This window comes from Mustela nigripes, chromosome 1 (genome assembly GCF_022355385.1).
Source record: "Mustela nigripes isolate SB6536 chromosome 1, MUSNIG.SB6536, whole genome shotgun sequence".
NCBI classification, from domain to species: domain Eukaryota; kingdom Metazoa; phylum Chordata; class Mammalia; order Carnivora; family Mustelidae; genus Mustela; species Mustela nigripes.
In genome coordinates this window covers 5,626,729-5,640,524 of record NC_081557.1, presented here as the reverse complement: position 1 = coordinate 5,640,524, position 13,796 = coordinate 5,626,729, and the positions used below count along the sequence as shown (strand labels likewise).

At 43.2% G+C, this 13,796-nt stretch overlaps 1 protein-coding gene across 3 annotated transcripts; it reads left to right on the top strand.

The window, feature by feature from the left end:
• The first annotated feature begins 6 nt into the window (after positions 1 to 6).
• LOC132018132 (RNA-binding protein 4) lies at positions 7 to 7,656 on the top strand. 3 transcript variants are annotated; one of them, XM_059400648.1, is made up of 5 exons: positions 7 to 91; positions 1,048 to 1,470; positions 4,657 to 4,735; positions 5,066 to 5,350; positions 7,205 to 7,656. In XM_059400648.1, exons 2-4 carry the CDS (start codon positions 1,059 to 1,061, stop codon positions 5,340 to 5,342), a joined length of 768 nt encoding a protein of 255 aa, XP_059256631.1. In that variant the 5' UTR covers positions 7 to 91; positions 1,048 to 1,058; the 3' UTR covers positions 5,343 to 5,350; positions 7,205 to 7,656. The 3 variants fall into 3 exon arrangements, with proteins under 3 accessions (XP_059256631.1, XP_059256622.1, XP_059256641.1); XM_059400639.1 differs by having other exon boundaries at positions 4,657 to 5,350; XM_059400658.1 differs by lacking the exons at positions 4,657 to 4,735; positions 5,066 to 5,350.
• The last annotated feature ends 6,140 nt before the right edge of the window (positions 7,657 to 13,796 follow it).

Sequence of the window (13,796 nt, the reverse complement as noted above, 5' to 3'; positions counted from 1 at the left end):
ACCCAGAGTCACTGCTGCGGCCGCCGCCATTTTAGCGTTTTGTCAGAAGCGTCTGCGCCGCGAGGAAGAGCCCCTGCTGATTTCCGTGCGGGTGAGAGACTCCAAGCCCCTCCACTGTCTTTTTCTTTTGGTCTTGTTAAATCTTATTTCACTTCTTTGGGCTTCAGGGGTATCGTAGTGGGGTCGCGGCCTCCGCACCCGTCTCTGAGAGCAGACCTCGGTGCTGGGCACTGCGCGGTAAGCCTGAAGCAGCCCTTCCCCCACGACCTCCCCCGAGAATACCCTGCTTTCTCCCCACCTTGCCTTCTACCCGACTTGGCTCGGTTTCCTGCCTAGAGGTTTCCATAGAGATAACCGCGTTTTCCTTGGACTCAGGAAAATTGAAACCCTTTTCTAGAATTCCTTGGGCCCCGAGACACTGTTGTCTGGCTGAAGAGTCTGAAGCCCCTTCTCAGGCCACGCATTTCCCCGTTCTGCGGGAGCTCGTAGGATGGCACCTCGGGAGAGGCGTTCTCCGCTCTTGCACTTACCGTACTTTTCCTCCTGCCGAGCTCTCCGGCTCGGGTTGCCGGTTCACTGCTTCCAAAGGAAACCCGAAAACGTAGCCATTATAAGGCCCACTTTCCCGGAAATGGTGGCCGCTCGCTCGGTTGCAAGAGGAAGAGCTAATTCGTAATTTCAGTAGTCAGTTCAGCCAGCCAGTATTTAGACCTTCGTTTTCTGACCTCACAGTGGCTAGAAAAGCCCAGTATCTCTAGCCGTGCGTGTACGCCCTCGCTTTCATTTCCATTTGCTTAGAAGCTGCCCAACTCTTCTCAAACCCTTTGTCTGTTAAGGACCTTTTTGTTACAGACTTTCCCATTCCTACGGGTTCTATCCTTTGTACTGTCGTGGGCCTCCTTATTCCCACTTTCCTTTGATTGTTCTGTGGAGGTGGGCGTGTAAGAGAAAGGGAAAACTGGAAATATTCGTTAGAGTTTTTTGTTTTGTTTTAATCAACGTAAGCCTTAGGTCTTTTGTTAGGAATTTTTGTTTCTTCCCGTGCAGGCTGTGTCGAGATGGTGAAGCTGTTCATCGGAAACCTGCCCCGGGAGGCCACAGAGCAGGAGATCCGCTCACTCTTTGAGCAGTATGGGAAGGTGCTGGAATGTGACATCATCAAGAACTACGGCTTTGTGCACATAGAGGACAAGACGGCGGCCGAGGATGCCATCCGCAACCTGCACCACTACAAGCTGCACGGGGTGAACATCAACGTGGAAGCCAGCAAGAATAAGAGCAAAACCTCCACAAAGTTGCATGTGGGCAACATCAGTCCCACCTGTACCAACAAAGAGCTTCGGGCCAAGTTTGAGGAGTATGGTCCAGTCATTGAATGTGACATCGTGAAAGATTATGCCTTCGTACACATGGAGCGGGCGGAGGATGCAGTGGAGGCCATCAGGGGCCTTGACAACACAGAGTTTCAAGGTGAACCACCCTCTTTGGGAAGAGGGCTGAACGCAGGCTATGTGCAGAAAATAGGTTGGATAAGTAAAGGGAGGGGTTTGGGGTAGAGATACAGCTGTTGGTGTTGATGGTGAAGCACTGTGGACTTAAAATGGAGAATGCATGGGATGTAGAGGCTTTACGTTAGGCCATGTCTACCACATGGCTTCAGTTTGGAACCCCTAAGACTCTTATGCCTAGTAGCACAGAAATACTTTTCCTTTGATATCCCCAGTTCTCTTGTCTTTTTAATTTTTTTCCCTTTTCTTGGTAGAGCACGTTCCATTGGTTCACTCTGAATTTATTGCCTCAGCCCAGTATCAGCATTATATCTTATTTTACATATAAAGAATCTGGCAAGAGTATCCTAAGCAACACTTTAGGGAGCAGGATCCCTGTTAAGCAATACCCCCCCACCCAGTCCCAACTCATAACTTCCCAGTAAAGATAAGTGATCATTAAATAACTAGTCTCGAGATAGCTGGTGTCTTTAAAGGCTTATTGCTCTTGTTGGTTTTCTGTTATGCTTGTACCAAGAGGTTCTCTTTGGAGGTTGAGGCTACTCCAGAATACAGGTCTGATTTAGGAGTTTTTGAGGAGGAGATTTGGGGGCTTGGGGGGCAATAATGGCAATGCCTTTTTACTTTTGGAAGGTAGACTAAACATCCTTGGTGAATAGAGCATCTAGATGGGTGTTAACCTTAGAGCCTTGGCTAGATTGTTAGTGTGCCTGGAGGGCAGCATGAGTAATGGTATGGATTGTCCCTTTATATGGAAGGTTTTATCTTTTCTTGGTTTAAGATTTGAGCTCCTATGGCGAGAGTGGCAATCGGGAAGGGGAAGGGTGAGTGTGGTAACCATGGTGAGTTGCTAACTCTTCTCCCACCCCTCCACCCCTCCCTTTTGTGTCCCTAGTATCAAAAAGCCATTTCTTTTTGGTTGTAACTGCTACTGAGTTAAACAGGATACTGCCACAACTTCTTGCTACATTTTAAAGTATGTTCCAACCTTTTTAGCCCAGGCAGGGTAGTTACTGCTTCCTTTCCTGAGTACTCTTGTTAAGAGTCATTGCTGCTGTTCTGGTGTTTATTTCCCTTAAATTGGACCTTTCTTAGAGCTGGAGGTCTGATCATCGTTCCTCCAAGTAACGGATGCACTGTGTCGTGGGTATTGCTGTGCATTATTAAAGAAAAGTGTCACTAGTCTCTCAGGTCTAGTTTTTCTTTTTTAATTGGTAAGTTGAGAATTGTTTGTTGTCAACAACTTAATTGGGGTCAGGACTGCCTTTGTGTGGAGGGTTTGTGATATGATACCTAATTTTTGGACACTCTTCTCCACTTTAATCCAATCATAGGATGGGTGGCTGTGCCTGCTTGTAGCAGTCACGTGTTAAGGGGAGGCCAGTGTGTACCAGTTCAGGACAGCTTATGCGATAAGGATGGCATAACTTTTGGCATATGAATTGTAGGCTGTCTGGTGCCACTTAGGCTTATTTTTATTTTCACTGCTTTTCTTATTGTTAGTCATTCTCCTTAGTACTGTTCAGTAGAGTTCTTTGTGTACAAGGAGTAGCAGTGTTTATTAAGTGGTCTTTTAACCCTTTTAGTTTTTCAGTGTCTGTTGTGTTCTCTGTTGTTTGCTCACTTAAAAGACATCAATTGTAGGTATTTTTAAAGACACCGCCCCCCCCCCCCCCCCCCCACCCCCGCTTTGGAATTGACACATCCTTAGGTCAGGGCGTTAGTTAATGACCTTTATGTCATGAATGTGCAAGGTTTGTTTTCTCTGGTTTTGTTAGGTGCCAAAGTGGCCCCATGGGCAAATGCCAGAGGGACATAGGTGAGCACTTTAAAACAGTTAAGTACTTAATTGGGTATCTTAGTTCTTAACTTGCAGTCTGTCTACACCAACCAGATGTAATGTTTATAGCAGGATTTTTTGGGGTAGTTTGATCCTTCACCTCCTTTTCCCGCTTCCCAGGACTTCTAAGTTTGCATGTGAAATGGTCCATTTACCAACCTCTGTATTGTTAGATCTTAGTAGAAGACCTGTCTCTTCACTCTCTCCTGCTTCTAACCATTCACTTTGACATCTGCATGTTTGGGTACATCATAGCCACTTGCATTGGAAGTTTTTGTTGGAATTTTGCTTACAGGTAAATTGGTAGATTATGTTAGCTGGAAACTTACTGTGAAAAGATTTTAAACATTAAACTTCTTGAAAAGTTTCTTTTGTAAAGTTTTCCAGAAGTAATATTTTTTTATTTTCAGAATATAAATTGTAATTTTCAGCAGAAGATAGCTGTGTATTTTTAGAATCTCTCGGTTGCCTAGTTTAAGTAGAAAAAGTACTTTAATCTTGTTAAAACGAACTCTTTGATCCACTAATAATACTGGTTAGTCTTAGTTTTTCTCCCCTTTCTTCCCCTTTTTCTTCCATGTTTTTCAAAATCTTTCTAAGAATTCAGGCATCTTGTGAATTGCCTGTCCTGTTTCCTTAGGAGGTCACTGAAGTTAGCCATCAGATTGTAAAGAATCTTTGGTGGAATGACTGTCAGGACCAGCAATTGAAAGGACTGTGTTAAGGAGAAAGGCAGTCCTTCATTGTGTATTTATTATCCCTTTTCCCCCAGTTCATGAGTGTTGTTCCAGAAATCTTGAAACTTACTTATCCCATTCAGCCACAGATCATGTTTGGGTCATGTTCTCCATCAGTGGTAACTCTAGGGTCTTAATCTCTTTGATTTTGGGGTGGGAAGCTAGAGGACTGGCCTTTGCATTATCCCCCTTAAGGAAATCAGTCTTGGTGATGAAGATGGGAAATGGCAGAATCTTGCAGGAGTCTTACTGTAGTTTCTTTGGACAGTGGGCCATCGTTCAGGGTAGTTTTTGTCTGCAGTGACTCGGCAAAGGATGAAGTGCTTGTTTTTGGGAACAAGCATTAAATTAGTGTTACAGCTGAAACACCTCATCTAACTGATCTTTGCCTGAAATCAAGTCATTATATTGAATTTGTATAGTGGATTTTTTTTTTTTTTAACTTTTTTTTGGCAATGAATTCTGCATTAGAGTTGTCTAGGTAAAGCCATTGCTATGACCAGTGTCTGGGGTAGGGGCATGGGCTATGACTAAGAGTGATAGCAACCCTTCTTGCGTCTGTTTCTTCAAGGCAAACGAATGCACGTGCAGTTGTCCACCAGCCGGCTTAGGACTGCGCCCGGGATGGGAGACCAGAGCGGCTGCTATCGGTGCGGGAAAGAGGGGCACTGGTCCAAAGAGTGTCCGATAGATCGTTCGGGCCGAGTGGCAGACTTTACCGAGCAATATAATGAGCAATATGGAGCAGTGCGTACACCTTACACCATGAGCTATGGGGATTCGTTGTATTACAACAACGCGTACGGAGCGCTCGATGCCTACTACAAGCGCTGCCGTGCTGCCCGGTCCTATGAGGCAGTGGCGGCTGCAGCTGCCTCTGCGTATAATTACGCAGAGCAGACCCTGTCCCAGCTGCCACAAGTCCAGAACACAGCCATGGCCAGTCACCTCACCTCCACCTCTCTCGATCCCTACGATAGACACCTGTTGCCGACCTCAGGAGCTGCTGCTGCTACAGCCGCTGCTGCTGCAGCAGCCGCTGCTGCTGTTACCGCAGCTTCCACTTCATATTACGGGCGGGATCGGAGCCCCCTGCGTCGCGCTACAGGCCCAGTCCCCACTGTTGGAGAGGGCTACGGTTACGGGCATGAGAGTGAGTTGTCCCAAGCTTCGGCGGCCGCGCGGAATTCCCTGTACGACATGGCCCGGTATGAGCGGGAGCAGTATGCGGATCGGGCGCGGTATTCAGCCTTTTAAGGCTTGAGGTGAGAGTGGTGGGGTGTCCCCTGTTCTGGTTTTGCCATCCCTCCTGCAGCCTAAAGGCTTCAGTTAGGCTGCCCTGCTTGCTTGCTTTTGCTGGGTCAGGGTAAGGTTACTAGCATGGTTCAGAGGCTAGGGAGAAGACCTTAACTACCTAACTTTTTGAAATATATAAACATCCGTAGCCCTCATGGCTATTTTTCAGGGCTCCTAATAGTGGGAGTCCGTCTGATGCTATTTGTGCCTGGAAAAGCAAAGAATGGTGTGCTGAATCTTGGGTCACACCTATGTGCTGTAATTGAACTGAACCTGGGACCCATATATTCAGACTGAGGTGTGCTGTTTCTCCAGAGCCTTTGTTGAAATTCCTAGGTGTGCGACATTATTAAGGGTTGCAAGTTTCCTGTTCTGCTTCGTGCTATGTGAAAGGTCGGATATGACCTATAGTAATATAAAATTGATAACTAGTTAACTAGTCATCATTGCTTGGGTCCCAGTTACTATGAAGACTACCCAGGTGGCATCATCTTAATCTTGAAGCAGTGTTTTTCTAACATTCCTGAACAGTTCACTCCCTGTGAGCTTTATAGGAAAGTCTTCTTTGATGGTAAGTTGGGGCAAAGAGGAGAAAAGAGATCTTAATTTATAAAGCTTTAAACAAGGAGTCTGGGGCATAGACTCAAATCCAACTTCTCCACTTAGCACAGATTCATTCCCTGAATAGATTGCCCACTCCATTGGTTTGTCTTTGAATCTGTCCTATAAGAGCCTGTTTACTTCGCTCAGTATTTTTCTTTTTCCTTTTTTTTTTTTTTTTAAACTGTCCCACAGTGTTATAGTGGACATCCTCACCCCTTCTTCAAGTTGTATAGTAATACAGATCTGTACAAACACCAGGGTTGGGAGCTTTGCCTTAAGCAAATCACTCCCTTGTCTTCCCACTAGATAATGGGCATTTAATACTCTTGAACCACCAGCTCTACCCTGAGTCCCTCTGGCTTTGTCCTCTGCTCTACAGTTTGAACCTCATGATCCATTTGGCTCTACTTGAGTATATTCTTTCTGATGTTTGCCAGCTTTGGGCTCTAGGTGTTGGAGATTGCTGTTGCATTAAAGGGTGGTTCTCAACACCTTTTGTTTGGGGTAGTCCCCAGTATATCCCAGACAGTACCTTTAATCCATAATTTTTTAGTGACAGGGTGAGTGACATTCTGTCATCTTTGAGTTAAGGCAGAAGGTATATGTGACTTCCCCGGGATTATAGGATAGGAAATCTCTGATAGGGCTGGAAAAGAATGAATGATTTGATAGGTAGTTTATACATACCCTCCTCTACAGTCTTAGTTTCTTCACTAGGCAGAGTTGGATGCCCTCAGGTCTTAAAGTTTGTTCAGACGATGCTACTTTTGCCTGGACCTTGAATGATTTTTAACTTGGACCTTGGTAGTAAACCCAGATTCAAACATACTTTTGACTTTTACCGCAGAGAGCTAATTGGAACCTTTCCTTTTTTTTTTTTTTTTCCTGCTCTCTAGTGATAATTTCTGATGTGGAAATAACCTTTTCTGAGGAATGCTAACGTTAACTTCAAGAGAAGTGCATTGTCTTTGCTTAATTTCCTGAAAAAGTATTTGCTATTTAGAGAAAGGCCCAGCCTGGGATTGTTTGACCTTCCCAGTTACTCTCTGGCCTTCAAGCTCTTTTCACTTGTAGAGGTTATTGTGATACTGGGAATGGGTACAAGTAAATTTAAAAGGATTGTCAAGTTACCAGAATTCACAAAGATGCTCTTTGAAGTTTTAAGTAGGAAAGCCCTTTTGAGCTTTGCTGTAAAGCCCCTGTATTGTGCTCTCTTTCAGGTGGGATGTGTGTGGGCTGAAATTCCGAGCTGCGGTTGTGCATGAGAATACACCCTTCGTGGTACCCCATCTCCGGGACGTTCTCGGCTCTGTACGTTCAGTCCCTCAGGAACCGTGGACCTTAATTTACCTTGCTAAAGTTCAGACCACCTCTTCCTTTCCTCCTTCCTGCCCATTTTCCCATTCTTCCTGTTCTTTAATACTTCTGTAGTTTCCCATTTATGTTCTGTTCTCCCAGCAGGCCTCATTGTGTGCAGAAACTGTGGTGGGGGTTGTGCTGTCTCCCCGCCTCCTGCTTCCAGTGGGTGTTGGACTTGGGAATGACCTTGATGAGAGTGTCACTACTCCTGAGTCTTTTTGGCCCAAAGGCTTGTGGCGGGTATACACATAGAGTTGGATAACTTTTTTTTTTTTTTTTTTTTTTCCGGTGAAATAAATGGTTTTTCAACTTAGGGTATGTGTGCTTTGAGAGAGTTTTTGCTTGGGTTTGTGTCTGGATTCTTTATTTGTCCCTGGAAGAGAAGGGGAGGTTCAGGGAGCTTGACATTGAGCTCGGGGTGAACATCATTGCTGTTACTTTATTGTAGATAGAACTTATAGGTACAAAAGGAAAAAGAGGTTGTGTGCAGAAGAACCCAGGTAGCCTTATTCCAGTAAAGACTTCTTCCCACTAGTCCACATTTGTAATGAAACCAACTAGTTACTAGTAGTTTTGAGATACAGGTTTTTCCTTGTCTGCAAAGCAATCATCATGCCCCTCTTACTACCATTCTAACCACCCAGTCAGTACATCAAGCCTGATTTATTGCCAAGATAGAGTTCTAGGAAAAGGAAGTGTTTGAAGGAATAGGTCAGCTTTCATTTTTCATGCCGTATGGAAAAATAAAGTTGTGGCTCTCAGCATTCTGCTGCTACCTTAGGCCAATAGGTAACATATTTTGATGCCTTTCGCCATGCTTTTATAGCTCTGCCAAAATCCAAAGAATACCTGAATGGTACCATTAGCACCTCATTAACTTGTACTTAGAGCCTTTAGAATAATAGGTACAGAAAAGGACCCAGCAATGAGCTTTAGAATATTTAGTAAGGTACATGGGGATGAGTGCAAGAATGAGCCACTGCCTTTCAGTTCCAGGCTTCTGTCAGATTGTCTCCCAGATTTTTTTTTCTTCTCTGTACCTTGGTGCGAATTTTAACATTATAAATAGTAAGACTTTATGTAGGATATTTTCTAGTACCATTCATTTAATAAATATTGAGCATCTATGGTATCCCTTTAGGAAAGGTGGATTAGGATGGGCGATAAAAAGGATCTGGTATTTAGTGGAGCGAATTCTCAATTTTTCTACTTCAGGTTTCTACCTGTGACTGGTTCTAATTCATAGATGGCCAAGATGAAAATAACTGTATGTATATGACTTGTAACCTACTGAATGTTTGCTCTGTATGAAACCCCATGATTGGTCATTTGTTCTCATTTAATACTGCCAGCAACCATTTTTCTGTAAATTATAATGTTTGATTTCTTTCACCCTCAAAATACAATCAATTGCTGAACACAGAGGCTGTCTATGATTGGGAGGTCTAGTGACTAAGAGAACAGTTCCAGGAAAACTGTTGGTGGAGCTAAGGGGATTAAAGTTGAAAAGAATTACTGGCTTCTACAGGTAAGAAGTGGTCAATAACGAAGATTATGAGTATAGTCTAGAGTTAACTTTCCTTGCATTTGTCTCTTTTCTCTTTCTTGGCTGGGTCTGCCAGTCTCCTTCTTGGAGGGTGGTGCCTCCTTTGATTCCCTTTTCTCTGAAAAGACGGACCCATCTCTCTTGGGCACTTCCATTGGTGCACCCATTGGTCTGATAGGTGGAATTGGCAAATTTCAAAAGATGGAGACTGTAACCGTATTTGCTTCAACAAATAATTTGATATTCTGCAGGGTATTGTAGGTGCTGGATATAGTTCTGGAGCTTACGGTATGGGGGGGACAAAGTAATGTCAAATAGAGAATTTTATTTAGATGTGAGTAGTGGGAGAAGGTTTTTTTTGAGGTGATGGCATGTCATAGTAGAGTAGCTATGGAGGTAATATATTTTTCTTCATAAAACACAGTGTCTGGTTAAAATTTTAAGGGAGTTCTTTTTTTTCAGAGCATGTCTCCCTGTTAACAGCCTAAGCAGTTTTTCATGACTGTCAGAATCTGGCCGGTTTAATGCTTCATTTCTACTGTGCTCTCTGATTATTGTTAAAAGGCAAAACTATTAAGAACAATGGAAATAGGGCGCCTGGGTGGCTCAGTGGGTTAAGCCGCTGCCTTCGGCTCAGGTCATGATCTCAGGGTCCTGGGATCGAGTCCCGCATCGGGCTCTCTGCTCAGCAGGGAGTCCGCTTCCTCCTCTCTCTCTCTGCCTGCCTCTCTGCCTACTTGTAATCTCTCTGTCAAATAAATAAATAAAATCTTTAAAAAAAAAAAAAAAAAAGAACAATGGAAATAAATTCTAAAATTTTATTTAAATTGGACTTGCTGGTATTTCAGCATTAAGTTTTTTTGAAATTAGTGTTTAAGCTTCCGGTTAGGTGTACCTCTGAGTTGAGGCTACATAGTCTGCTCTGTGTAATAGAATTATATGATTCCTCTTAGCTCAGGAGTCCTGTGGTAGTTGAAGAGTAATGCATTCATACACGGATTTCTGTAGCCTTTCACCATTCCTACTGTTGAGTGAAGTGTGCTTAGCTTGCACCTGAGAGCTTGCTTTAAATATAGTTTATGAAGTACTTGACTGGTTGGTCACCTAGTACGTCTAAGTACACTTGGTAGAGAATACAAAGATACCTGTCCTCACCTTGTCCGCAAGCAGCTTCCCGTCTAGGTCTTGGGTGTGCAGCTAATTGTTTTATCACTGAAAGTCAGGTGGGGATGGGAATGGTCACGCTTCCGTAGCGTTGGCATTTGGCCCAGATCTGACCCATCTCATTCTGGATGGGTCAGAGGACTTAGGAGAGATGTTCTCAAGGTGATATTGGGGTTTGATTTGGTGGTAGACCTTAACTTTGACATAAAAGAGTCTTCCAGGCCTCAAAATTGGGGTTGACTTGGGTGAATGCCAAATCAAATCAGGCTCCTTAGCCCAGAGCTGCCTCACACTAAACTAGACTCTAGGGAGATGGAGTCTTGAGAGGTAGAGCATTAGCATTGTGGTTTTGTTTGGGCTTTTTCTTCTTAGATTTTATTTATTTATTTGACAGAGAGAAAGGGTACAACCAGGGGGACCAGCAGAGGAGGAGAAGCAGGCTCCCCACTGAGCAGGAAGCCTGATGCAGGGCTTGATCCCAGGAACCTGGGATCTTCATTCAAACTGAAGGCAGACCCTTAACTGAGCGCCCCAGGATTGTGGGGTTAAGTGCTGTTGCAAACTACTAGAGTAATGTTTGCTAAGTACTGGTGTTTTATGAGGTCTCATGCTGAGGTAAAAAAGAACTCCCAGAATAATGACCATGGGAAGTCCCAGGAACACTTTGCTTTGGGCTTGGAGAACAGTATATAGTCTTGGTTGAAGCAGAGCAAAGTAGAATTACAGAAGGGAATTCCATGACAGAATTTTAAAATTCCTGTATTTTAATATTTTGAGGAAATTTTTGGTACATTTGAAGAGTGTGGAGCTTGAATTCCTGATAAGTACATAGAAAATAAATGAAAAAGACAAATGTTTTACCAAAACTTGTAAAATAGAATTATAGGGCTCAACCTAGTCATGATCATGTCAGCACTGTTAGTAGTAGTACATTGTCAGACAGCTAACTAAATTGGGAGAATGGGGAAGTGTGGATGAGTGAATTATTAGATGTGTAAGAGCAAAACTCATTCCATAGTATAAATTAACATAATTTTAAGAAGTGGTAAATGGAGGATAATGACTATCTTGCTGAGTCCCATAAAGGGAAGAACAGCTATAAAAAGTTGTTTCTGGGGAGAGAAACAAGATAGACTTGAAAACCTTACATAACTATTTGTTAAACCATGTTCATCGATTTTTTTTTTTTTTTTAAGATTTTATTTCACAGAGTATGAGTAGCCAGAGCAGTAGACAGGGGGAGAGGGAGAAGCAGGCTCCCCACTGAACTGGGAGCCCAACATGGGGCTCCATCCCAGTACCCTGGGATCATGACCCAAGCCAAAGGCAGCCGCCTAACCAACTGAGCCACCCAGGCACCCCTCATGGATTATTTTGATAAAAATAAACTTATGCAAACAGTTTGTTAAGCTTGAGGTGATGCCTGAACACTCAGGTGAACCTTTTCAGCTGAAAGGAGCGGGGACTGTTTTATTGACCAGTAAATAGCATTTCTGAGATACCAGGGCAGGGATGGTGCTAGCAGTCCATCACATCACCTAGATAAGACAGCCAAGAAAGGAAGTGCTTATTGGTAAGTAAACATTAAAAACGGAATTGAGCATTTTTGGTTTGGTTTTGGTTTTTTGAGTGTTTTTTTTGGGGGGGGGTTGTTTTTGTTTTGTTTTGTTTTTTTACATTTCCATCTAGTTTCTTTTTTTTTTTTTAAGATTTTTATTTATTTGATGGAGAGATCACAAGTAGGTAGAGAGGCTGGCAGAGAGAGAGGGGAGGAAGCAGGCTCCCTGTGGAGCAGAGAGCCAATGCAGGGCTCCATCCCAGGACCCTGGGACCATGACCTGAGCTAAAGGCAGAGGCTTTAACTCACTGAGCCACCCAGGTGCCCCTGAACATTTTATTACTGCTCCTGTTTGGTCTAACTTGTCAAGGCCAGCAGAGGGAAACTGCTCTGCTCTTTGTCCACCGGGGCTAGTTCTTCCTTTAAGGGCTGAGCCTGCTGGTTTCATTCAGCACCTCTATCCAACATGCTGAGTTGTCCTTACTCCATTGTGTAACAAGATGGGACCTCTCTCAATTGCACCATGTAGGAAATATTAAAACCAGATGTGAGGGGCTGGAGCTTCCTGAGTATAGAACTTCCAGTCTTACCGATATCATCCAGGCTGTTTCAGGAGGACAGTAGATAGTTTTTACCCAATGACTTGAGCTGGAGTAGGACTTTCTGGTTTATTTATAGACTAGAAATGGTTTGAATAACAGGCTTGAGTAATGAACAAAGTTTTTCCTGAAAAGTCTGGGACTGGGAGCTAAGATGCCAAAAAACGTTTCCTATAGCTTTACCATGGTACCATGTATAAAAATGCTGAAGACCTGGCAAAAGACGGGGAACCAGATTTTGAATATACTTCAATTTAAAAAAAGTTTCATGGAATGAAATTAATATGAGGTTATAGGATTATATATCTTTTAGTATCTCTGAAATTTGAATGTATTTTGATACCCATAGTTAGCAGTGTCTGGATTTTAGTGGTATGTGAAACAATGATGCACCTTAAAATCAATGACTTTTTGTATTAAATGAAATATGGTTATGTTGATGAGTGCAAATGTACCTGTAAGCTATATTCATAGAAGTGGAATGGCATTTTACATTTTGGTACATGTCAAATTGTTCTCAAAAGCTGTACAGTTGAGGGGCTCCTGGGTGGCTCAGTCCATTAGGCATCTGACTCTTGGTTTTAGCTCAGGTTATGATCTCAAGGTCGTGGGATTGAGCCCCGCATTGGACTCCATCCTCCTCCTCCACACATCTGCTTGAAATACTCTCTCCCTCCCTCTCTAAAATAAGTAAAATCTTTACAAAAAAAAAGTTATTACAGTTTATATTCCCTCCAGCACGGTATGAAAATGTTTCCTTAAACCCAGATCCAGTGCATTGTTATCTTTTCCAGCCTAATAGTTAAAAATGATATAGGTAGGGGCGCCTGGGTGGCTCACTGGGTTAAAGCCTCTGCCTTGGCTCAGGTCATGATCTCAGGGTCCTGGGATCAAGCCTCGCAGTGGGCTCTCTGCTCATTGGAGAGCCTGCCTCCTTCTCTCTCTCTGCCTGCTACTCTGCCTACTTGTAATCTCTGTTAAATAAATAAAATCTTGAAAAAAATATGTAGTTAAACTTAACATGTTTTTAAGAGTGCGGTAAGTCATCTGTTTTTAACAGCCATTTGTATTTCCTTTTTCTCTTCAATTCTCAGTTCTTAACCTTTTTTTTAAAGGTTTTTTTGTTTTTGTCTTTAAAATTATCTATTTATTTGACAGAGATCACAAGTAGGCAGAGAGGCAGGCAGAGGGAGGAAGGGAAGCAGGCTCCCCACTGAGCAGAGAGCCCAATGCGGGGCTCGATCCCAGGACCCCAGGACCCCAGGACCGTGGGATCATGATCTGAGCCGAAGGCAGAGACTTTAACCCACTGAGCCACCCAGGCACCCCGTTCTTAACCTTTTTTAAAAAGAGTATTGGTTTTATTAATTTGTGGAAACAATATATAAATTAAGGAAATTTTGTGATCTAAGTTGCCAGTGTTTTTTTGTCACTTGATGTTTTTGTCATGTAGAAAAATTATATGTGTGGTAGTTGAATTTCCAGCCTTTTCTTAAGACTTGAGGATTTTGCATCATACTTGGGATTTCTGCACTTGAAAAAGAAAAGAATTGGAGCAGCTCAGTCGTTAGGTGTCTGCCTTCCGC